Here is a 27459-nt window from a genome sequence, read left to right on the forward strand (position 1 = left end):
AGTCCACAGAACTAGTTTCAGAACAGCCAGGGCTATAAAGAGACACCCTGTCTCAAAAAAAATCTTGAAAAAATATACTCATGATTAATACACTAACAATACAAGCATATAACGATGTATTAGGAGGTAATGCTCTCTGTGTTGTTGGGGCTTAGTTCTAAGAGCCCTGAATCCTAAAAGGATACAAGAGAAACTTCCCAATGAACAAAGTTACCTCCTAGAAGTAAGAAATGGGTGTTTAGATCTACTCACTAAAAAGAAATCAGAATTAGAATGATTAGAACGTAGGGAGAAATTCGGAGGGAAAGGTTGTATGAGTGACTGAGAAAATGACACTGAACTGCTGTGCAGATATTCACAAGCACCAACTCCTCTTCAGAGTCAGTGAGGAAGCTCTTCAATTTGCTAAATGAATGAGCACTGTAAAATCAGTTTCTTTCCTTTTTCCCAAAAGGCTACAGGCTGGGAGATGAGATGATAATCCCTGCCATATCCTAGCAGTTGTACATCTAAAGAATTACAACTCATAATTCCAGGCCCGGGGGCAACACAACACAGTGGTGCTCCGGGTTTGTCTCCATGAAAATCAGCACACCATATGCCCGCAAGGAAAGACTGGCTTCCACGTGCTTCGGGAAAATACCACCTCTTCCAAAGAAGAAGAGTCTGTACGTCCTAATCATCCCAGTCATTTTAGCAAAATTTAAAGGGGAAGAGAGAAAATGTAGATGGTACATAAGGCATAAAAGACCACACAAGATAGAAAATAAGTTGCTTTAAAAGGTAGCTTAATAGACAACAGAGAATCAAATAACCCTATTTAAAAAATGGGGTACAGAGCTAAACAAAACGTTCTCAGTTGAGGAACACCTAATGGCTGAGAAACATCTGAGGAAGTGCTCGACATCCTTAGCCATCAGGGAAATGTAAATCAAAACAACCCTGAGATTCCACCTCACACCAGTCAGATTGGCCAAGATCCAAAACTCAGATGACAGCAGATGCTGGCGAGGCTGCGGAGAAAGAGGAACACTTCTCCACTGTTGGTGGGGTTGCAAACTAATACAACCACTCTGGAAATCAGTCTGGTGATACCTCAGAAAATTGGATATAGTACTACCTGAAGAACCAGCTATTCCACTTCTGGGCATATACCCCAGAGACACTTTAATACACAACAAAGATATATGCACCACAATGTTCATAGCGGCTCTATTTATAATAGCCAGAAGCTGGAAAGAACCCAGATGTCCTTCAGAAGATGAATGGATACAAAAATTGTGGTACATTTACACGATGGAATACTACTCAGCCACCAGAAACAATGACTTAACCAAATTCTTAAGAAAATGGCTGCATCTAGAGAATATCATCCTGAGTGAGATAACCCAGTCACAAAAGAACAGACATAATATGCAGTCACTGATAGTGGGATGCTAACCCCAGAGGCTTGCACTCCCCCAGAAACAACTCACAGAATGTATAAAGTCCAAGAAACAAAGAAAACAAAAAAAAATTTACAAAACAAGAAGACTTTGACTATTTCCATGTTGCATTTTGTTTTGCATGTACTTTACGCTCATTGTAACTATTAGGTTTTCAATGCATACTGTCAAGCCCTTGAAAAAAATCAAGTACTGACTAAAAAATATATTCACATAGTTTTATGTAAAAATTATTTTAATATCTGAAAAAACAGTACTGACAAAAATATATAATTTTAAGCAAAAAATGTTTAAAATCTGTACATTTATCTTTGTTTTGTAAAATAAAGTCGTTTAAAAAAATGAAAAAAAAAGAAGGTAGCTTAAGTATTTCTTGTATTGGAAATAAGTCACTTTTGGCAGTGTTCAAAGGTTTACAAATTTGTCTATAGTACGATGCTCTATATAAACTCTCAATGCCTCAGTTTCTCAAATCTTAAAATCTGCCCCACACTGGCCATAGCTCAGCAAGAGAACATTTGCTTACTAAATGTGAGGTTCTGGGTGTGCTATCCTTTCTACCAAAATAATAATAAATATTATAATTAATTAGTCAATTAAAATAAAATCTTGACCACAATGGAATAGGATTATGGAAGGAAGAGAGAGTTGATTTGAGCAAAGGCGGTGGGGTAAAACTTAAAGAATATCATGTGCATATATGGGAATGTCATGATGAAATGTATTACTCTGCATAATTAATATATAACAATTTTTTTAAAAAGCTAGGCCCTATGTAAATGCTCTTAAGTTTCTTCTATAGTTGGCCAATTTATTGTCCCCATGATGCTTTAGAAAATACTATTGATTGATAAATGACCCAATCTCCAACTGAAAGTTCTTTTCTTTTGAAGTTTCCTCTTCTGGGCCACAGCAGAGCTCCAAGTTTCAGCCATCAAAGGGGAACAAACCCCTCTGAGAACATGACCTGAGGTTATTAATATCAGTTCTTAGTTCTTCCTCCATCTCCTTGTTTGGGTGTTTTACAAACACCATTAGCTTTACAGGGTTCTACTGTGTGCTCCCTGGGTGTCATGTGCTCACCTGATGACATGCTAACATGTCACTTGGTACACATGTTCATTGTTTATGTGCTCACAGAGCACTCCCTGATGAACACAGATAACCACATTCCAATCTCAGTTCTTCAGACACAAGTAAGAAAACAAAGAAGACTTCTGCTCTGGTTTCTGTGACAAATTGGGAAGTTACTCACATATACTTTACTCTTAGACTTTCCTGTCCCAAGTTATGAAGTAAGACACAGGACGTTCCCTTTCTTCATAGACAGAGCTCTGTGTTCTAAAGGACAGCTTATGGCATGAGAAAATGCTCCTGTCTGTGCCATGTTCAGTCTATGACAAAGCAATTCCATCTCCTTTTGTTTGTTCACGTTTTACCTGGCATTGCTCCCTTCTCAAGCAGAAAATCACTCCCTCAGAGACTTGACTTCACTGTTCACTTTATCTTGATGCACACTTCCCAGACAATAAAAAAAATCTATATGCCAATACCACCTTAGACTTAAAAATGGATTTCAGAAACTGATATTGAAATTAACAAAGTATTTTTGCTATTCTTCTTTTCTGTCCTTTAAGGACACAATTGGTTGATTAGAATCACACATGAAAATATTATTTTCAGGTTTTTTTTACATCCCATGCTCTAATGCAGTCACAAACCAAATGTATATGATTTACCACAAAGAAAATATTGCTAAATTATTTGGTCTCAATTCTTTATCTTCGATGTCATACAAGAATTGCTCTTTTATTTCTATGACACATAATAGAAAGTAAATGGGTCTATAATAAGGAAGTGCTCGACATCATTAGCCAACAGGGAAATGCAAATCAAAACAACCCTGAGATTCCACCTCACACTAACCAGAATGGCTAAGATCAAAAATTTAGATGACAGCAGATGCTGGCAAGGATACGGAGACAAAGGACCACTCCTCCACTGTTGGTGAGGTTGTAAACTGGTACAACCACTCTGGAAATCAGCCTGGCCATTCCTCAGGAAATTGGACATAGTACTACCTGAAGACCCAGTTATTCCACTTCTGGGCATATACCCCAGAGACGCTCCAACATACAACAAAGACACATGCACCACAATGTTCATAGCAGCCCTATTTATAATAGCCAGAAGCTGGAAAGAACCCAGATGTCCTTCAGTAGATGAATGGATACAAAAATTGTGGTATATTTACACAATGGAGTACTGCAAGGCTATCAGAAACAATGACTTTATGAAATTCTTAAGAAAATGGATGCATCTAGAGAATATCATCCTGAGTGAGATAACCCAGTCACAAAAGAACAGACACAATATGCAGTTACTGATAATGGGATACTAACCCCAGAAAGCTCTGAACACCCCAGAAACAACTCACAAACTATATGAAGTTCAAGAAAAACAAAGGCCAAAAAAATGAAAATGAAAAACTATTATGCTTAATCCTTATACACCAAGAAAACCTTGACTATTCCCAGGTTACATCTTGTTTTACATGAACTTTATGCTCATTGTAACTAGTAAGATTTTAATGCATACTATCAAACCTTTAAAAATAACAAGTACTGATGTATTCATATTATTTTATGCAAAAATGCTTAAAATCTGTACATTTATCTTTGTTTTTAAAAATAAAGTTGTTCCATTTAAAAAATAAAAATAAAAAAATAAAGTCTCAATTACAGAAATATTTTCCAGTTCCAATTTCTCTTTCTGACTCTCAATCTAGATCTTTTCTCCTGACAGCAAGTCCCCTACAACAGTAGGAAACCAGTCCTAGAGACTGGCACTTTGTCAACACCTGTAAACTGAGGTGTCATAAGTACTTGTACAACTATTTGACTGGGTAATAGTTAGGAAATGGTTCAGGCTATCTCTCATTTCTCTTCATGGACCCATAGTGGGCTTTTCTGCTTGTCCTCCAAAGCAAGTGGTCTATGAAGAGCTCCTCTTGAACATCAATCCTGAGGGTGGATAGGCACTGCTAAGGAATGACAGTAGATATGAGTGTTATAAAAAGTTGGGCAAGGGATACTATAAATATTAATAACTAAAGGGTTGATCTAAATAGAGTGCCTACCCACCCTTTGTTGGCATTGAAACCCCACATCTCTAGCCATATACCTCTATGCATGGCTTCAGTCTATAATTCAAAACTATGTAAGCTATAGCCAACAATTTATCATGTTACTTTATATACCTTAAAACTGTACCAATACCATGTGGTTTTTAATCTGATTGATCTGTAATACAGCCTGAGATCAGGGATGGTGATTCCCATAGAAGTTACCTTGTTACTGAAAATAGATTTTGCTGTCCAAAGTTTTTAGTTATTTCAGATGAATTTGCAAATTGCTCTTTCCAACTCTATGAAGAATTGAGTTGGAATTTAGATGGGGATTGCATTGAATCTGTAGATTGCTTTTGGTAAGATGGCCATTTTTACAATGTTGATTCTTCCAACCCATGGGCATGGGAAATCTTTCCATCTTCTGAGATCTTCTTCAATTTTCTTCTTCAGAGATTTGAAGTTCTTGTCATACAGATCTTTCACTTGCTTAGTTAGGGTCACACCAAAGTATTTCATATTGTTTGTGACTATTGTGAAGGGTATCATTTTTTTAATTTTTTTCTCAACATGTTTATCCTTTGAGTAGAGGAAGGCTACTGATTTGTCTAAGATAATTTTATATCCAGCTACTTTGCTGAATTTGTTTATCAACTCTAAAAGTTCTCTAGTGGAGTTTTTGGGGTCACTTAAGTATACTATTATGTCATTAGCAAATAGTGATATCTTGACTTCTTCCTTTCCGATTTGTATCCCATTGGCTTCCTTTTGTTATCTAATTTCTCTGGTCAGGACTTCCATAACTAAACTGAAAAGAGTGGGCAGCCTTGTCTAGTCCCTAATTTTAGTGTAATTGCTTCAAATTTCTCATGGTTTAGTTTGATGTTGGCCACTGGTTTGCTGTATACTGTTTTTACTATGTTTAGGTATGGGCCTTGGATACCTGCTCTTTCCAACACTTTTAACATGAAGGGATGTTGAATTTTGTCAAGTGCTTTCTCAGCATCTATTTAGATGGTCTTGTGTGGTTTTATTTCTTTGAGTTTGTTTATATGGAAGATTACATTAATGGATTTCTGTATATTGAACCATCCCTGCATCTCCAGGATAAACCCTACTTGATTATGGTGAATGATCATTTTGATGTATTCTTATATTTAGTTTGCAAGAATTTTATTGAGTATTTTTGCATCAATGTTCATGAGGGAGATTGGTCTGAAGTTCTCTGTCCTTGTAGAGTGTTTGTTTGGATTAGGAATGAGAGTAATTGTAGATATGAAGAATGAGTTGGGTAGTGGTCCCTCTGTCTCTATTTTGTGGAATAGTTTGGAGAGTATTGGTATTAGGTCTTCTATTAATGTCTGATAGAATTCTGCCGGAACCCATATGGTCCTCGGCTCTTTTTGTTTAGGAGACTTTTGATGACTGCTTCTACTTCTTTAGGTGTTATGGGATTGTTTAGATAGTTTATCTGGTCCTGATTTAACTTTGGTTTCTGGTATCTGTCTAGAAATTTTTCCATTTCCTCAAGATTTTCAAGTTTTGTAGAGTATAGGCTTTTGTAGTAAAATCAGATGATTTCTTCAATTTCCTCAGTTTCTGTTGTTATGTCTCCCCTTTCATTTCTGATTTTGTTAATTTGGATACTCTCTTTTTGCCCTCTACTTAGTCTGGCTAAGGGTTTATCAATCTTCTTTATTTTCTCAAAGAACCAGCTCCTGGTTTTGTTAATTCTTTGTATAGTTCTTTTTGTTTCTACTTGGTTGATTTCTGCTCTAGGTTTGATTCCTTCCTGCCATCTACTCCACTTGGGTGTATCTGCTTCTTTTTTTTTCTAGAGCTTTCAGCTGTGATGTCAAGCTGCTAGTGTATGCTCTCTCTAGTTTCTTTTTGGAGGCACTCAGAGCTATGAGGTTTTCTCTTAATACTGTTTTCATTGCGTCCAATAGGTTTAGGTATGTTGTGCTTTCATTTTCATTAAGTTGCATAAAATCCCTAATTTCTTTCTTTCTTTATTACTTGACTATGTTATCGTTGAGTAGAGCATTATTCAGCCTCCAAGTGTATGTAGGCTTTTGTTGTCTTTGTTGTTATTAAAGACAAGCCTTAGTCCATCGTGATCTGATAAAATTCATAGGAGAATTTAGATTGTCTTGTATCTGTTAAGGCTTATTTTGTGACCAGCTATATGGTCAATTTTTGAGGAGGTGCTATGAGGTGCTGAGAAGAAGGTATATTCTTTTGTTTAAGGATAAAATGTCCTGTAGGTGTCTGTTAATTCCAATTGGTTCATAACTTCTGTTAGTTTCACTGTGTCTCTGTTCTGTTTCTTCTTCTATGATTTATTCATTAATAAGAGTGGGGTGTTGAAGTCTCCCACTATTATCGTGTGTGGTGCAATATGTGCATTGAGCTTTAGTAGGGTTTCTTTTATGAATGTGGGTTCACTTGTATTTGGAGCATAGCTGTTCAGGATTGAAAATTCATCTTGATAGATTTTTACTGTAATGAGTAAAAGTTGTCCTTCCTTATATTTTTTGAAAAATTTTGGTTGAAAATCTATTTTATTCAATATTACTATGGCTACCCCAGCTTCTTTCTTGGGGCCATTTGCTTGAAGGTCTTTTTCCCTGCCATTTAGTCTGAGGTAGTGTCTGTCTTTGTCTCTAAGATGAGTTTCCTGTATGTAGCAAAATGCTGTTTATGTATCTAGTCTGATAGTCTATGCCTCTTAATTGGCAAATTGAGTCTGTTTATGATAACAGATATTAAGAAATAGTGATTGTTGTTTTCTGTTTAGTTGTTAAAGGTATAATTATGTTTGTGTGTCTTCTTTTGGTTTTCTTGCATAGTTATTTTCTTGCTTTTCCTAGGGTGTAGTTTCCCTCCTCATGTTGGACTTTCCATCTATTATCTTTTGTAGGCTTTGATTTATGGTCCAATATTGTATAAATGTGGGTTTGTCCTGTAATATCTTGGTTTCTCCAACTATCCTTATTGAGAGTTTTGCTGGATATAGTAACCTGATCTGGCATTTGTGTTCTCTTAGAGTCTCTATGATGTCTGTCCAGGATCTTCTAGCTTTCATAGTCTATGTTGAGAAGTCTGGTGTAATTCTGATTGGTCTGCCTTTATATGTTACATGTCCTTTTTTTCCTAAGTGCTTTTAGTATTCTTTCTATGTTTTGAACATTTGATGTTTTGACTATTATTTGTCAGGAAGAATTTCTTTTCTGGTCCAATCTATTGGGAATTCTGTAGGCTTCTTTTATGCTCATTGTAATCATGTTCTTAAGTTTGGGGAAGTTTTCTTGATGATTTTGTTGAAGATATTTACTGTGCCTTTTAGTTGATATTCTTCACCATCTTCTATTCCTATTATCCTTAGGTTTGGTCTTTTAATTGTTTCCTGGATCTCCTGGACATTTTGGGTTAGGAGGTATTTGGTTTTCACATCTTCACTGACTATTTTGTCTATGTTTTCTATGTTGTCTATGGTCCCAGAAATCCTCTCTTCTATCACTTGCAGTCTGTTGGTGATCCTTGTATCTATGACTCTTGATTTCTTCCTTTGTTTTTTCTATCTCCAGACTTGTTTCTTTCTGTGATTTCTTTATTATATTTATTTCCATTCTCAATTCATTCACCTGTTTGGTTTTGTTTTCCTGTAGTTCTTTGAGTTATTTCTTTTCGTTCTCCTTTAATTGTTTAATGGAGTTATTCATGTGCTACTGGAAGATCTCCATCATCATTATCATGAAGTATGATTTCAAGTCTAAATCTTGCTTTTCTGGAATGTTGGGAAGTCCACTACTTACTGTGGTGGGAAAACTGTGTTCTGATGTTGCCAGGTTGTCTTGGTTTCCATTGCTTGCGTTCTTGCACTTTCTTTTTGGCATCTTGTTGTCAGTGATTGTAGGTGATCTTTTTGTTTCTGATGGGTGCTTATCTCTCCTGTGGGTCTGAAGGCTCATGGGCTCAGGAGGGAGATTGCTCCTGGGTGTTTGGCTCTTTGTGGGCAAGCAGTGAGTTCTGATGGCAGTGACTCAGTTCTGTCTTTCTAGGCTCAGGTGTGAGAGCTCTTGCAAGACTGGTCTAGGAGCTCAGTCCTCTTCCCACAGGTCCTGAGTCCTAATGATGGAGACCTGGCTCTTTCTCAAGGCTAAAAAGACCCTTTTCTGGAGAACTCCTGTGTTCACTAGCCAGACAGCCAGCAGGCCTGTGCAACAGGTTCACCCCTGATCCAGGTTGAAAAGTGCCTATGCAGTTGATCTGTGAGTTCAGCCTCCTGAGGGCAGATCCTGAGTTCAGGTGGTGGAGACCTGGCCCCTACTGTGGACCAGAAAGGACCCTTTTCCAGAGAGCACCGTGCTCCCCATGCTTCAAGAACTCCTGGTGTGACCTCCCAAAGCCTCCCCAGGCTTACCACTGGTCCAAGTGGAAAAGCACCTGTGCAACTGATCTGCAATCCCAGCCTCCTCTATAGGCCATTTCTTAACTGGATTTTTGCCATCAGACATTGTAACTAGTGTTTTGCTTATGTCTGTTTCTGACAAATTTCAAAGAACCTAAGATTTTCTATTTAAAAATTATATATTCTGTTACTTATATGTTCTCTCTAGAAACACAAACATAATTTTCTTATTAAAGGAGAGCTTGTATTCATAGCCAAGCCACAGGATAAGTAGATTATTTACTGATTATAAGTATTTTACAGGAAAACCCTACCTTACCACTAAGTTTCAGCAATCTTTATGGGTAAGATCTAGAAAATTAAAATAATGATATTATATATAGGCTGGGATATTAGCTCAACTTGTGTTTGCCTTAGCGTGGTCCCAAGGAGAGACCATGGGACCCACAAGCAGCACCATTTAAATCAGTCCCAGTGTTCCTGTCAAAAATCCCTTACTCAAGAAGCAGAAGAAGGAAATGTAAATAAATAAATATCAGAAGTCCTTTTTACTATACCACATTTGTCTACAGTATCAGAATTTTAGCATCTGTTCAATTTTCATTCAAATATGGACAATAAAATATGAGTCAGGAAGACCACAGAATATTGAGCACCCTCATAAAGCTCCTTTAGAACTAATTTGTTTTCTTCCATAAGAAAGAAAAATGCAAGATGACATTCAAAAAAATATATGGGAAGCAGGGACAGACAGTTGAAATGCCTTCATCAATGTCTCACTGAACTGAGCAAAAACTCACTGAGAAGTATGTCCTCACCTTCCTAAACTGCTGCCACCAACAAGGACAGAATTAAGTGGGGGAGGAGGGTGCCTACTTCATGTGTGGACAAGTTTATTTGTATGTCCTAGATCCCTCCACTAATGTGTTAAGCAAAAGTTTGCCTTTATCTGAGAGCACAATTGTGCTTTCTCCCTGCCCCACCCTACCCCAATTAGGATTCTCTTCTTTGCTTACAGGATGCATTTGTCAAGAGCATTTATTCAATAACCTAACAAAACACTGTGTTCTACTCTAAGCTCTTTCACTCAAGAACCTGATCTCAGTTGCCTTGAGAATCATGGCCAGGCACAATTTGTGAAATGCAAGCTCAGTTTCTCCAATGGAGTGAGGCACAACTGGTGGTATGCCTAGTTGACTATGCACTTAGGCAAAACAAAATACAGGCAACACATTTCAAGAAGGGACCAAAGCATGTCATCTGATGAGACTCTTCCTTGAGTAGACATTGCCTCACTAAAAATACACTTCTGCCCACTACTAATCAAGTACCTATTTCCAGTTGGCAATGTTTTTAATATTAAATATGATTTTTTAATCTGAAAAAAAGACTTCAACTTGAAACTAGTCAGAAGATATAGGGGAGAATATTACATACTCATCAAAGGAAAAATCTCCCAAGAGGATATTGCAATTTTAAATATCTATATACCAAATACAAGGGCATAAATGCTCACAAAAGAAAGACTATTGCAGCTAAAATAATATATTGGCCCTCACACAGTGATAGTGGAGACTTGAATACTACACTCTTGCTAATAGACAGGTCATCCAGACAAACACTAAACAAAGAAAAGATCAACCAAATATGCCTAACAGATATTTATAACACACTTTATGTAAAAACAAAGAATAGACCTCCATCGTACCAGATAATGCAACTTTCCCCAAATTTATCATGTATTTGGTCACAAAGCAAGTCTCAATAGATACAACAAAATTGAAATAGCACCCTGCGTCCTAACTGACCACCAAGAATTAAAGCCAGATATCTCAGCCACAGAAGCAACAGAAAACTTACAAACTCACTGAAACTGAACAACTCACACTGAGTAGAAAAAAATGGGTCAAAACATGAATTAAAAAAGAAATTAAAATTTTTCTAGAATTGAGTGAAAATGAATATACAATGTACCCAACCAAAACACAATGAAGGCAGTTCTAAGAGTCAAGGTCATAACACAAAGGACCTACCTAAAATATTTGGAGAGATCACATACTAGTATCTAAACAGCACACCTAAAAGCTCTAGAATAAAAAGGAGAAATAACATCCCAAGAGAGTAGTTGGCAAGAAATAAACTCAAGACTGAAATAAAAAAACAAACAAACAAACAAACAAAAGCAAAAACAAAAAGCCCAAAGAATCAATGAAACGAAGAGTTGAGTTTTGGAAACAATACAATATAATTGACAAACTCTTATCCAAATTAACTAAAAGAAGAAAAGAGTGTAGCTAAACTAAGAAAACTAAAAATGGAAAGGAGAACATATCAACAGACACTGAGGAAATCCAAAGAATCACAAGAAGATACTTTAAAATCATATACTCCCCAAATTGAAAACATCTAAAAGATTTTTTTGATACATAATACTTACCAAAGTTATATCAAAATCAGATAAACAGTTTAATCAGATGAATAGGTCCTAGTGAAATAGAAGCAATAGTGATGCCTCCCAACCAATAAAAGTCCCTGAGCAAATTGTTGTAGCACAGAATTCTACCAGACTTTCAAAAAGTGTTAACACCAACAGTGTTTAAATTATTTCACAAAACAGAAACAGAAGAAACTTTGCCCAGTTTGTTTTGTGGGTTCACAAAGACCCTTCAAAGAGAATTACAAATAGATGTAAAATTTTTCCATAAAACACTTGCAAATAGAATCCAAGAACTCATCAAAAGGATTATCTACCAAGATCAAACAGGCTTATTTATGGAAGTATGGCGAACTTCCTGAATCTCTAGAATAAAGTCTACTTGGTCCTGGTGGATTGTATTTGATGGTTTTTTTGTTTGTTTGTTTGTTTGTGTTTTGTTTTTTGTTTTTTTTTCTTTTTGTTACCAAAAGAGCAAGATATACACCAACCCAGATACAAAACCTTTGATCTACCAGAGTGACCAGCCTATAAGATGCACTTGTGTAATAGTGACATGAAACCTTTAGGGGTAACCAATTAATAACTGATGAGATTTAAGATCTACTGCATGAGATGGAATCTATCTCTGACACTACTCAGGTGACCAACAACTTGAGACTAGATAGGTCACAGCCCAAGAGGAAAACCAAGTATTATCATTCTGCTAAGTAAACATAGCAATAAAATTACTGTCATTGGCATTCCCCTTTATCAGTGTCTTACTTAGGCGTCATTAGAGAAGCTTCTTCCTGAAGCATATGGGAATAGATATAGAAACCCACATCTGATCTGAACAATGTACAGAGAGTAAGACCTTAGAAGACTCAATCCTAAAAGAGATGTCTTCATCAAATCCCTCTCTTCTAGCTTTGGGGAACTCAACAAAAGAAGAGAGAGAAAGAGTGTAAAACCAGATGGGATAGAAGACACCAAGGAACAAGACCTCCCAAACGTGTAGGACTAATGGACATAGTAACTCACAGACCCTGAGGCAGCATAAAAAGCGCCTGTACAAGTTAGGGTAAATATGGTTTTAGCACAGAGAGGGAAGTAGACATAAACCTCCATCTCCACGCCAGAAGCTATCTCCAATTGATAACTCACTAATGAAAAATTTATCTTTTCTAATGGAGTTTCACTGAGTATGCAAAGTACTCTCAAGGCCAAGCCCAGTGCTCAACAGTATGGCCATAAAAAAACAAATTCAGTGGAATTTGTGGTAGTTCTTTGTCAGTGCTCTTTTTGTCTCACAAGTCCACTCCATATATATGTGTCTCATAGTGGAACTTTCAGAGACCTGCCAGTGATGTAAATAATTACACAGAAGCTTATTAATATTTCATATTAAGATAAATGTATTAATTATAATATAAAGTATTAATATTTTTAAGCTTAGGTCTTAGCTTGGCCATCTTCCAACTACTTTATCCTGATTCATTCTGACCTTTTTTCCACCACGTGGCTCTGCTCTGGTCCATCTGTCCATTCCAGAGTTGCTTCCACCTCTGTTTCTTCCCCTAGTGTCCCTCTTTCTGCCCAGAAGTTCTGCCTTCTACTTCTTGCCCATCTATTGACTTTCAGCTCTTTATTAAAGCTAATCAGATGCAATTCTAGATTGCCTTTGGCAAGTGAGGAAGAAACAAATATTTACAAAATATGAGACTCACTTGGGCCATTAGCTCTCTACCAGTAGAGAATTACTTAAATAGACAGAGCCACACCTTCACACAGCATACCCCATCAGTTTCTGATCCTGCCTTATCATGGGATTTCTTTGTGTGTGAGTGTCTCTGCATCTATGTGTATTTCTGGAGCTTTTTCTTCATTTCTGTTTTTCCTTTTTTCTGGTTTTTGCTGTTGTTGTTATGTCCTACTCCTGCTTGTTTTACTTTTATCTTCTTTTTTTAATGCTTGTTTGTATTTTAATGAAAGAGAGAAAGAGTGGAGATTTCGATGGTTGGGGAAGAAGGGAGGTTCTGGGAGTAGTTGAGGAAAGAAAAACTGCAACCAAAATTGTCTAAGAGCACTATTTTCAGTAAAATCCAAAATAAGACAAAAAGCAAAAAGGAAATATGTCACAATGAAATATTTCAGCTAGATGTATGATGCCATCTAACAAATGAGCTCTGGGACACATGTTTTTGTCACCGAGATTAAGCCAAAAGGAGAAATATGATTAAAAGAATGGTTTGTTCTCAGCTTCCCAGAAGAAATACACAAGTCAACAGTTCGGTAATTAAATTTAAAACATTTTCAGGATGACAGCAAGCACTTAGAGGCACAGCCACTCCCATTTGATACGGTCAAACGTCACAAAGGCTCCCATTGTGGTGAAACACTCCGTCTGCTGCTTAGGAACACAACTAAAGAGCTTTGATACTTGAATTGCACAAGCGCATCTGTTCAAATACCTGCTCATTGACATTCATTTTTTAATGCTACAAGTCCAATTACTCTGATTTAGCCAGTTGAACAGAACATCCCTAATGAACATATTGAAAGGAGTCCATCCATTCTGAAAACAATTTAGGATCTGAAAACACTGCCTCTGCTCTGCTTTCCTGAAGTCTCTGAACATTAAAAACCCATTTTGAGTTTGATAAAATATCCTATTCCACCCACCACAAAGATTTTCCTCATCCAAAGCATCCTAATAGTTACCCAATTTCCATTACCTCCAAAAATTTGTCAGGAAAGTTTTCAAATTGAGAGCAAGGCCATTTATCTCTATGTTGACCAAAAATAAATTACCCTGGTTTATTCACTAGACAGGTTTCTACTTGTGTATGCTGTCAGAACATAGCAAGAATGATCAATGAGGTGGTTATGATCAGTTTTGCCTCCAAGACTCAAAATGACCTTTGTTAGTAAAGTGGCTGCCAACACATATTATTTTGGGGTTCTGTTTTTATTTTATTTCTCTTCTTCCTCTCTTCTTCCTCTTCCTCCTCCCCCTCTTCCTCCTCCTCTTCCTGTCTTGCTGTCTGTTGTTCTCAAAGCCCTAAGACTTAAGCAATTCTCCTGCCTCTTCCTCCCCTGACACGTGCTCGGTGTTCATTTTTGCCAGAACATTAAATATTCTCTTATCCACTAACCTTTAATGCTATGGCTGACAGATGAGTATTGAGGTCTGGACACAGACTGTAAGATGCATTATAGTGTTGATAATAAATCCAGACCCTATGCAGAATTTATGCTGTGATTTTGAGTTTCTGTCTCCCCTCCCTTTGTTTTCTCACACCCAGCAAGAGCCAGACTCTTGCTTTGTTGCCACCTCACATTCTGAGGTGTGGGTAGGGGGTGAGGGGGGTCATACCTTCTTAAGTCAGCCCTGACTCAGCAGAGAAGTTGAGAACCTCATAGCTGCCACAGCATCTACACAGTGACTAAACTCTCTGTTGCTGTTGTTTAATGTCTTTACTTTTCCCTATATAGAAAACAAATTCCTAGTTAAGCCATTCACACTCCTCTCTGCTTGTTCCCTCTGGTTTGAGCAGTACTTAGCCAGGGCTTTTGCCTACTGGAGATTCAATAAATCTTTGTGACACAAATAAATAATTATGTGCTATCTACTTCTGGACTTGAGGGCTCCTAGATTTCAGTATAAAATAGATTTTATCTACATTATATGTTTGGGAAGAGAATTATGTTATGTGTTAGACAAATTTTTTTATAATTTTGAACCTAATTTTTCTGATAGTTGTTCATTTTATCATCTTGAAGTTTGGCTTAACTCAATGTGCTGTTCTACTCTTAACTGTGCTTTGGGTCTCTAAATCTAAATATTTACAACTTACCTTAAAAAAAAATAAATGGTTTCAAGGCTGCCCCCAAAGCCTTTGAGTCACCAGTAAATAAGGTCTGGATTACTTATAACCAGCCTCCTCTTCTTTTCTTCGATATTTTGTTAAAATCTCCTTTCTGGAGTGGTCCACTTAAATCATGCTTTGTATAATATGTACATTGTGTTAATATTATAATCCACTTGCATGAATTCTGTGTGAGTTGGAAGCTTGTGGTTTTCTAGTGCTCTCAGTAACTCTGAGACAGTCATCTTAATTGGGGTCAAGACAAAGTTTCAAAACCAAGTCAAATATTCTGCAATTATTATTCTGCCCTGAGAGAGACTGAGATATGGATAAATAGATGATAGATAGATAGATAAATAGATAGATAGATAGATAAATAGATAGAGATAGATAGATAGATAAATAGATAGTTAGATAGAGATAGATAGATAGATAGATAGACAGACAGACAGACAGACAGACAGACAGATAGATAGATAGATAGATAGATAGATAGGTAGGTAGATAGATGATAGACTGAGCACACTAATAACATCAGATTATATTGTAATCAAGAATTGCTAGAAGGAGGCCAAATCTATCAACTCTGATTAAAACTTCCATGATTGTGGAGAGGTTGGGATGTTGCCAGTCTAAAGCCCATTTACTATGTTTCTTGGGCTATCTTTAGCTCTAAAAGTGCTATTTTGTCCACCTTTATTTTGTGAGCACACTGCTAAACAAATAAAAAGTCTGAGTGTATGAACAAAACTGTTCTCTTCCACTTGAATTGCTAAGGTTTTGATCAGACAGCTTCTGAAGCTCAGAGCTGAGACCACTTTGCCTGTTTCTCTGTTATTTCCACCACTATGATTTTAAAAAATGACATTCTTTGTTCTGTTACTATATAAATCTCTGAAACAACTTCCATGGAATTTGGGATAATTTAAGTTTGTGATTCCAGGCCATGATCTCTAATATTTGGCCTCTGAATCTTTATTTCCTCTGTGCTAAGAATGGGGTGTGTGTGGTTGTGCATGTCTCTCTCTGTGTGTCTATGTGTCTGTGTTTCTGTGCATCTGTGTGTCTATATCAAGAAATCACTAAAACAACTATACACACAGAGCATAAAAATCAATGCTCAGGGCAGAAATGGGGGAGCAAATGAAAAGACACACTGTGAATAAATGAGTATATTAAAAGGGAAATATGCTTCAAGAAATGAAAAGTCATTTAAGATGAAACCTGTTTTTCCAACTACATTGATGAGCTGTTTCTTTCATTCTAGCACCAAATTCATGCCAATAGAGCTATGTGTGGAAAAGTGAATTAAATTCAATACTAAAGTTGGAATGTACAAGTAAAAATTTCACTTAATTGCCATAGAAATCTAAAGGTTTTATTTTCACCATGGGCATTGAATTAATTTTGTTCAAATATAGGTATAAAATAACTTAGTGGTTGACCAAAGGAAACACCACAACAAATACCTTATTGATAAATATTGCAGATGAGTTTTTACTTGCATTTCACTAAGAATAATTATCATTACTAATTAAATCATAACACTTGATAATGAAAGGGGACACTGAATTAATTAATATTTTGATTATCAAAATACATATCTACAGATTAAAGTTGATTATTACAGACCAGATTAAATATTTCTTTGCAAAAAAACTATTTCTAATAATAAAACTGCTTAAAAATAAAGAAGTACATGCATATACTCATTTATGTTTTTTGAAGCACATACTAATTAAGACATCAAGCTATCTGCATAGAAATATACATATTCCTAGCTATTTGACAGAAGCTAAATTTTTGGGTTTACTCCCACCAGCAATGGTGGCAGCCTAAGGGGCTACAAAGGTCAATATAATCTTAGATGTGAGGTGTTCTGAACAGGGAGGGAGAAGACAACTGGCTGGGCTGGTCCTGAAGTAAAAGCTTTCTTATAATGTTTTTGTTTCTTCTTTTGGCTTTATTGTTGTTGTTAATTTGTTAGTTTGTTTCCAAACAGGCTGCTCCAGAAACAGTCACTGAGATATTTGAATTTAAAGTGGTAGGAAAGCTAAAGGAAGCTGGTGTATTACAATGTTCATGTAATAGAACCCAGTCATGGTAGGGTCAAGGAAAAGATAAGGATACAAAGAAATATCTTCATACCTTTGATGGGATATGAACAGATTCAAAAAGAAGTAAAATTGAGTAGGTCTGTTAACAATGGTATTTTTGGAATGCAAATTCAATAACATGATTGCCAAGTCATTAACAAGGCAGGAACATAAGAGACTGTTTTGAACAAAGAAAGAGAAGATATTTTTTAGGGTGCCTGTGGATTCTCTCCTTTTGGCTTCAAAGCTGTTGATCCTATTCTTGCTTGTAAGTTTTCACAGTAATAGCACCTCTTGCTTAGGAAATCCTAACCCTCATCCTTCAGACCAATTAGGAGCCTCACTCGGACTGTCTGGAGCTAATTCATCTGGTTTGCTGTTATCAGTAGAGTAGGAACTAAGAGAAACACTGGTAAGGTATAACTTTATGCCCACACTGACTTAGCTGTGCCAAAGAAGAGGGAACATGGGGAAAGAAGGGGACAGGCAACTGAGTGATAAATTTGGAGTTCTTAAGTAGCCAAAAGAATTAGAATTCCAGGCCAGGCTGACTAAAAAAGTTGAACAAATATACCTGATATTATGAAAGTAGGAAACAGGAGAATAGGAAAGAAGATGGATAAGGAACAATTCATTATACAGAATTAAAACATGGAGCCGGTGGTATCCTATGAATGTCCAAACTATACTAAATATCATTTTATGAATGTCCTGAATTTGATGACATGGAGCACAGTAGAGGAGGGACTACAAAAGACCTGGAACAAGACAGAAACTTGGATGCTGCACACTGTAGCTGCCTGCTTTTAAAGATAAAAACACAAAGGCTCATCACAAAAGAGAAATTAATTGGACAAAATCATGACAGGTGAGATATAACTTTGTATCACATGAGCAGACACATCTATCCTCAGTCCTCTTCATTGTTTTAACATGACCAACACTATGGATAACACTTCAAAACTAAACCTGTGAGATTTGGGGGAGGGGTAAGATTTGGAAGTGATTTTATAGCTATTCAACCACTAAGCCACATTCTCAACCCACTCTTAAGTTTTGATTTGAGGAAGTCTAGACTTCAAATTTAGTTCAAAGGCATAAGATTGGGTGAGCTACATCCACGTGTAGGCATGGCTTGTGCTTTCCTTTGCCTGGTGCCTGCTCTCTCTAGTGATTAGTGCAGTTCCTCCACCCAGTTCCTCTGCCCCAATATTATTAGGCTCAACTGATTTGTCAAAACTTCCTCCCTTCCCCTTAGTTGGCATTGCTCCAAGCTACCTGTCCTTCATTGTTTTCAGTTTGTCTTTTAGAGTTTCTCCACAGTGATGACTTGTTTGTAACCTTCATCAGATAATTTCTTTGGGTGAGTTCCTAATTCTCCTAACCTGTCTGGAACTCACTCCCAAAGTAATTTCTCATGTGTGAATTCTCTTCTCTACTGAATTTAAACAGACAGTTATCCTTATTAACACATTTATGAACCAATCAATAAATGGCTTGTTTTATGTGTCTCTTTTTCTTAAAATTTATGTATTACTACTGATCCATTGACAACAAATTCCTGACTAATGACTCATTGACAATAAATTTCTGGCTAGCATTCTAATTTATGCTAAAAAAAAAAAGTTTACCTTAGCTATTTTGCCTATAAGGTACATTTTAGTCTCTTTGTGTTAGAACTCAATGCCAGATTTAGGATGTATTTTAAATAGTAAAACCATGAATTGTAACACCAGAAGGGATATTCCAGTATAGAATGTGAGAGGAAGTGGAGTACCACTTTGCTCATCAGTAAGCAAGAATAACTTTTCCCATCTCTATGACAGTTTACAGGGAGAAAGGCTCATCTTGGCTCACCCTTGAGAACAGTGTAATCATTACAAGGAAGTAACAACAGGAATAGCTTAGTCTGCAATGCAGAGCAGGAAGCAGGGAAAAGAACGATGAAGTCTGACTGGCTATTTCCTTCCCAAATTACTTCAGGCCCGCACTCCAGCCCATGGAATGGATGACACATGCCAAGCCTATTCAGGTGGGTCCTCTATGCTCAGGTACTCATCTTTAAATACAGTCAAATGAGCCTATAGATGCTCAGAATTATAGACTCATAACTATAAACTCATAACTCCAGTCAAGTTCACAACGAAGATCAGCCACAATTACATAATTTTTTCTCATTGGGGCATATCCACAATCAACTAGAAAATCTAATTAAGGGCAAATAGTATTTACACTTGCTTATAATGAAGTTTATGGGCTGGTCAACCACCTCTGTGACTATAAGTTCGTGCTGTTTTAATGTCCCGACATCTATATGATATCTGGAACCTCTTTAAAGGAGAAAGGGGAAAAATAACTCCACAAAGTTGGCCTCTGGTAGCCACATCTGTGCCACAGCATTCACTCCAATGTGCGTGCATCATGTAGACACAAAATAAAATTCTTTGAGATTTGCAAATACAAATGAAGCTTAGCTAGGTGCAGTCAGAGGTATGGATACTTGCAACTTCTGGTGTCAAAAAAAAACACACGTGGAGATGAGTGAAGGATATGTGGGTCAACTAAGACGATGGTGCTGAGATAGCCTTAGAATTGTCTTGCTTTTGACACAGATTTCAATGTATTCTAGAGGCACTGTGGTATCTGACTGAGATTCTATGATGGTATGCCGTACAGATGAGTGTAGAGGATGAGGCAAGGTACCACACCAGTCTTGGTCAGATGCCCTAGAGAAATAGTGACATATACAACACTGGAAGATTACAGAATTTACGTAAAATAAGAGATCAGATGGCCACACCATCATTTCTTTGTATACTTATATTCCAATATTGAAGCTTCCCAAGAACTGGTGACTAAATGTGCCTAAAAAAAAAAAAAAAAAACAGTTCTCTTTAGTTTACTAAGATTATTCTAAACATCAGCAAACTTTAGGTTGACTCAGATTTAGTAGATTTTTAAATAGAAGTAATTGTGATTATTCTAGCATTGGGTTCAAATAGGAAATGAATTACTAACACATATTTTCTACAGTGCCTATAATGTGGGAACCATCATGTCAAGTGTGCTACATTGTAGATGAACAAGAAAACTCAATAAAGAAACCTAGCCATCTCTAATGGCCCTGGAAGTGTATGGCACAGACGAGGATTGTAGAGATTGAAAGGGGAAATGATTGCTTTGAAGGCTGCATGAAGAAGCTTCAGTGACAAGGAGGCAAAACTTGACTGATTTATAATATACAGATGTCCATACCCATAGGAGAAAAACAAGATAACTTCATATGGGGAGAATACACGTGGAACGAGAATAAAGCAGGGTGCCAATGGCATGCCTAGAGGACAATAATTACATCGGTTTAAATAAAGTAGACCAGAAATGCAGGACAGTGTGAAATGCTGCTGCAGCACAGTCAAGGAAGATCCCATTCAATCCCGGAAATGACTAGCTACTACAAGAACAAAGCAAGGGACAAATAAATTATCACAGGTGAATCCAGCTTTCAGTCTGCAGACTTTCAGAATTACATTAATGACTGAAGTAAGGAAATTAGTACAAGGAGGCCATCAGTAAAGTGAATGACTATGGGATGACAACTTGGTTTTCCCAGCTGTGTTTCTATTGTGGTAATGATAGATTAATCAATTAATTGATTAATTGATTGATTAATTAATTAATAAGCAACCCATTGCCACAGCAACTTATGGGACAAATGGTTTATTTGAGTTCATGTTTCCCAAAGGATAAGAGTCTATCACCATGAGCAAGCTGAACAGTGGCTTCAAGCAGGAACAGTGCAGCAAGCTGAGAGTTCATATCATGAACCACATTCAGGAAGCAGAGAGAGCATTCTGGGTGAGTCTTTGAATTCCCAAAGCTCACTGCAGCAAACACAATTCTGGCAACAAGGCCATATCTCCTAAGCCAAACAGAACCACCAACTGGGACTGAGTATTCAAGCATCTGAACCTACAGGGGACATTCTTCTTCAAACCACCACACCAGTGGAAGTGATGGGCAAGCAGCTGAAGGTAAGGAACAGAATAGCAATGGAGAATTAAGAATTGGGTGAGTGGATTTCACATTCACTAACGCTGTGATGCTCACTGAAATCTGCAAACAGCCAGATAACTGAAGTGTATCAGCTAGAAAGTTAGCCATTGGTAGTAGTACATCATGCCTATAGGTTATAATCCCAGCTACAGACAAGGCAGAAACTAGGAGGATAGGCATTTCATTCGTGCCTAGAATGTAGCAAGACACACTCTCAAAATAAAGTAAAATTTGGGGTTGGGGTATAGCTAAGTGTTAGAAAAATTCCTAGTATACATAAAACCATTGGTTCAGTCCAGTGTCAAGAAAAAATAAAGAAAAGGCAACATATACACAAGAGATTTTTAACAAAGAAGAGAAGCATTCACTACAGAGAAATAATAGAGACAGAGGCCTGGGGGCAATCTGCTAACAATTCATTAATCTTCATTAGAGCAATTTCAGTTTAGTGGCAGGAGCAAAATCAGAATTCTTTCAATGATGAGTTAGTCATGGTTGGGCGTGGAGAGAATGGCTACTGTCAAACAGCAAACAGGAAAGAAATTGCTAGATTTATAGCATCATGAAGGAACTGGATGGAGGAGTGCTACTGTTATTGTACTGTGTTGTGTTGTTTGTTTGAGTTTCCAATGTACAAGAGGGAAGCACCTGGTCCAGAAAAGATAAAGACACAGAGATCTGGGGAAATGGCAGGTCACAGGCTCATATAACATTTTTTCCTCTACATGGTTCTTGTTACGGTTCTGGCCCTTTGTTATCCATTAGTATACGTAGTCCACCTGATTCTTATAGGCTCTGATAAGGTGTTAAAAATTCCGAAGAATGCACTGCAACTTCAACAGCAGCTGTGGGTCCTACAGTATGTCAAATTCAGCATGTGTTTCTAGGGAGTTCTTCAGAAGAAAGAGAAAGAAGATTTACTTGTAAGAAAAGCTATAAGGTCGAATGTGGGGATAATATTAGCACATTAGAATAAAGTTCACTTGGACAGGTATCATCCTCATTTTCAAAGCTGAGGAGATAAGCATACAGAGAATGAATTACTCCGTAACTTACTCCCTAAATTACTTGTCTTCAACCAAAATAGACCCATTCAATGGAAACAACTCAGTAATTAGGAAAACAAGCTGAACATCTATTTTGAGAAAATTTACCAATACACTCTCTATTCCCCTCTTAGGAGATCCCTCATACCTTGCTGTTAACCGTCCTCCTGTTCCCCCTCCTTCCTCTCATCCTCCTCCTCTGACTCTTCCTCTTCCGTTTTACTCCCTGACTCCTTCTCTTCCATTTCCCCTCCTTTTTCCCACCTCCTCTTCCTGTCCAGTCATGTATTGACTTAACACAAATCTACAAGTCAAGAATTCAAATAGCTTAAGTAGAAGTACTACACCCTTACCCACTTGTCTATAGTTGTTTTGCAAGTAATAGGAGAAAAAGATATGGCTTTCCTTTCACTATATAAACAATAACAAATAAAAATAAAGGCAGATGGTTAAAACAGTTGAGAACAATATAAAATCAAATCATGGGAACCTCATAACACGACGGGGAGTCACCTCATTATGGACCCCTGATTTGGAAGTAGTGAGAGACTGCATTGGGGTCCGAGTTTAAGATGCAAAGCATCTGTTAAAAATTCCGAAGAATGCACTGCAACTTCAACAGCAGCTGTGGGTCCTACAGTATGTCAAATTCAGCATGTGTTTCTAGGGAGTTCTTCAGAAGAAAGAGAAAGAAGATTTACTTGTAAGCAAAGCTATAAGGTCGAATGTGGGGATAATATTAGCACATTAGAATAAAGTTCACTTGGACAGGTGATTATGTTTTATAACTCCAGACCAGCAGATTTTTTTCAAGAAAACAAGAAATCTTGGTAATTGGGAAATATTAGACATAGCTATGACACATTACTATCAAATTTAGTAACTAATATATTTTAATAGGGGGATGGGAATATGTGGCAAATCAATAAAATCTTCCTTTAGCAAATACTGTCTTATTACAAAATGGTTTTTATTAGCATTTTGGATATGAATGGATTTTTGTTCAATAAAAATGACTCTTAGACTCCGAAAAACAAAAATCTACTCATGAAGATTGTCTAGTTCATACACAGCTTTGACCTTTTCAATTTCTCTTCTGAAATACATCCTCACTGTGTAGCCTCTGCTGATACTAATCTCAAAGACTCAAGTGACCCTCCCCACTGCAACCTGGCTCCTACAGGCAAGGCTGTACCACAAAGATATCCAAAGATGAAGCTGTTCATATAACTAATACCTATAAGATATGACTATTACCTATCATACAGTATAATTTATAATGCAGATTGTAGCTACATTATTGTCACAAATAACTTATATAAGAAATTATTTTCATATATATTTTAAACAACTTTAAAATAATCTTAAGATGTTTCCTTTCATACTATATACTTTTTTCTATTAAACACCAAGATTAGGACATACCTAAAATCAATAGTAATGTCATCCTAAATGTTGTTGGTAGGTAATTGATCCTATAAATATTTAATTCATAAATGACCATTTATTCATCACAGATGAAGCAATATAAAAAGCTAAGTCTTTATATACCCATGCCCACTTTGTTTGAAGTAGGGTATCAACATTATTTTTAATTAATAAAATCTCATGGACCAATGAGTTTTGTCCTGACATCTCCTAGGAGATGCCTTTGTTTTTAGTTTTAATGGCAGCGATGCATTTTACTGGACATGAAGGCATTTTTGAAAAATTATTTTAAATAAGATTTTTATCTAAATTATTTATTTAATTGAAGGTCAATTAATTTAGAAAAATTTTAGGGTCTGGGAGCCTGTATTAGGTAAACAGGTTGCTATATAACATTCAAAAGTGCAAAGGCACTTACTCAAAGCCATACAGTGATGCTGTGCACTGCTAACAGATCTCATAAATGCACCCCAGTGGCAAACATAAATATAATACATATAATACATTAGCAATGTTGGTAGCACAGGTGCTGAATACTTTGAGCTTTACAAACATATACATATGTGTGTATGTGTACACACATATAGCCTATAATATATAGTACCCATAATATATATACTATATACATAATTATATACATAAAAATATACAATATATAGAATATACAGTATATAAAACACATGTGTTTATATAATTATGTATATAGACATATAAAATATATATACACTTACTATAAACTATTAGACAAATGGACATACTATATAATAAAATATTAATGTTATTTTACAGATGCTTGAAGTAATTCTAAATATTTCTTGTTTATGGTCTGCATCTATGTCCCCTCAACACTTGAGTATAATTAATCAAACTTGTAAAGATATTGAAATAAGACTGGAACATAAATTAATAGTCCTACCCTATTAAATTCTAGATATCTCTGCATTTGGTTAAGACCATGAAAGAATGAGGAACACAGAGAAGGAATAGACTTAAAAAGATACATGTCTCAAAGTCAATTTTCAACTACTTACAATACTATAACTCAACCCAAGTATCTAATGTGTTTAATATATTTAAACGTTAAATAGATAAGTATTTAGAGCTTTTAACTAGATGTTATCATATATAAGTTTTAGAAGTTAAGTACCCTAAAGTTTCATAGCAAAGAGCAATTCTCATTTTGGCAAAATAGTCTCACCTTATTGTATGTGTCCTGACTAAGTAGATTGGGAGATTTCTCCTGTTCATCCCTCAGTGAGAAGGAAGACAAATGACTGAAGGGTCCTGGGGTAAGACAGTCAGTATGAGAGAGGGTCTGTTGATGTAGCAGGGACTTAGCAGGAGGGTAGAGTTTAGACTGATATAAAGGATGGAGAGAAACAGGCTTGTGAGGGATGGCCACATCCTAGGAAGAAGAAAGGCATGGGATATGTTAGTTTATGAAAATCAAGGATACCACAATTACCTAAGAGATACCTGTTAGAACCTTTAATGAGACACTTGTTTTCATAGTGTCTATGGTGTCTCTTTGATTAATCTTTGTTGCACGATCTCCAGCCTTTCCTGAAAGCAAAACAGGAGCTTGCAATGTATCTCCCATAGATGCTGCTTGTTATTCCTGAAACTATAGAGAGAAAAAAATGTATAGAGAATTGCAGAACCTATCTGGAGGGGGTTGACTGGGTCCTGGCAAGCAGTCAGCAAAAGGGAATCAACACTGGAAGGTATTAACTCAGGAATGAAGCTGAGTTGGTCTAGAGCAATGGGAAAAGAATTAATTCATGAACAGAGGCAAAGAAACTCCGGGTGTATTAATTTATACAGCTGAGCTGAGCAGAAAAGAAAGGATCAGCTAGAGGTGAATATAAAAGGAATGAAGAGTACTTTCACTTCTGGGCAGTGTTGTCTTGGATGAAACCAGGCAGTTCAACAAAGAGGAAAGTTTGATGTAGAGGAAACCATATATAATTAGGATGAATTGTTAACATGGAAATGGGTAAATGCAAGAGATTGAAGGAATGGGCAGATAATTAAGAACATTAGTTATGTGAATGAAATGAGGAATCAACAAAGGTTAGAAGCAGCCAACATAGACATAGGAAATGTAGTTATAAAAACAAAGGGCTAATACTTAATAGATACATATTAATGTTTTATACTTCTAAAATCGTACTTGTCAAAAAATAAATTATCCTACAACAAAGTCCAGTAGGCCATTTCCTGTATGACTAGCAACCTGCTTTCTTTTTTTTTTCCATAAAATTTTGTATTGGAAATCCTCTGCATTTACATTTCAGATGTTACTCTTTTCCCACAATCAAATCCTCCCTTCCCTTCCCATTACCTCCATGAAAGTGCTCTCTCTCTCCAACCTCAGCACCTCGGCATTTCCCTAAAATGGGAAAATGATCCTTCCCTAAACTAAAGGCCTCTCCTCGCACTAATGTCAGAAAATTCTATCCTCTGCTGCATATGTACCTAGGGCCATGTGGCTTTTCATGCAAACTCATTGGTTTCATGTTTTAGTCCCTGGGAGCTGTGATGGGTTTGGTTAGTTGATCATTTTGTTCTTCCCATGGGGTTCAGTTCTTTCTCTAGCTCCTTCATTGGGGTTCTCGTGTACAGTCTGGTGGTTAGCTGCAAGGATCCTCATCTGTATCAGGATGGCTCTGGCAGAGCCTCTGACTAGGCATCCATATCAGGTTCTTGCCAGTAAACACTACTTGGCATCAACAATAGTGCTTGGTTTAGTGGCTGCTTATGGGGTGTATCCCCAGGTGAGGAAGTCTCTGAATGGTCTTTTCTCCAATCCCTGCTCCTCTATTTGTCCCTTTATTTCCTCCCATGAACATTTTGTTTGTCCTTCTAAGAAAGACTGAGGCATCCACTTTCTGGCTTTCCTTCTATTTGAGCTTCTTAAGTTCTGTGGATGGTTTCCTGGCTATTCTGAGCTTTTGGGCTAGTATCCAATTATAAGTGAGTACATACCATGAGTGTTCTTTTGTTACTAGGTCACCTCACTCAGGATGATATCTTCTAGTTCCATCCAATTGCTTAAAAATTTCATGAACTCCTTGTTTTTAATAGCTGAGTAATACTCCATTGTGTATATGTACCACAATTTCTCTATCCATTCCTCTGTTGAAGGACATCTGGGTTCTTTCCAGATTCAGGTTATAATAAATAAGGATGCAATGAACATGATTGTGTATGCATCCTTTTTAGATGTTGGAGCTTGTTTTGTGTATATGCCCAGGAGTGGAAAGGCTATGTCTTCAGGTAGTACTATGTTCAATTTTCTGAGAAACTGCCAGGCTGTTTTCCTGAGTGGTTGTACCAACTTACAGTCCCACCAACAGTGGAGAAGTGTTCCTCTTTCTCAATATTCTTGCCAGCATCTGCTGTCATCTGAGTTTTTGATCTTAGACATTCTGACTAGTGTAAAGTGAATCTTAGGGTCATTTTGATTTGCATTTCCCTGATGACTAAGGATGTCTTTAGGTGCTTCTCAGCCATTCAATATTCCTCAGTTATGAGTTCTTTGTTTAGCTTAGTACCCCATTTT

The 27459-nt window shown here is 36.8% G+C and overlaps 1 protein-coding gene across 31 annotated transcripts in view; it reads right to left on the minus strand.

Annotated features, from left to right (window-relative positions):
• Positions 1–27459, minus strand: part of MLIP (muscular LMNA interacting protein) — a 254915-nt gene that overhangs the window by 20519 nt on the left and 206937 nt on the right. For 29 of the 31 annotated variants that reach the window (XM_080934382.1, XM_080934393.1, XM_080934374.1 and 26 more), the window contains one exon: positions 25093–25299. The exons of the other annotated variants lie outside the window; for them this stretch is intronic. In XM_080934382.1, the coding sequence (XP_080790508.1) occupies positions 25093–25299 (207 nt within the window). The remainder of the gene's footprint in view (positions 1–25092; positions 25300–27459) is intronic. 31 annotated transcript variants of the gene reach the window in all.

The sequence above is a fragment of the Micromys minutus genome, assembly GCF_963924665.1.
Source record: "Micromys minutus genome assembly, chromosome: 21".
Classification (NCBI taxonomy): Eukaryota; Metazoa; Chordata; class Mammalia; order Rodentia; family Muridae; genus Micromys; species Micromys minutus.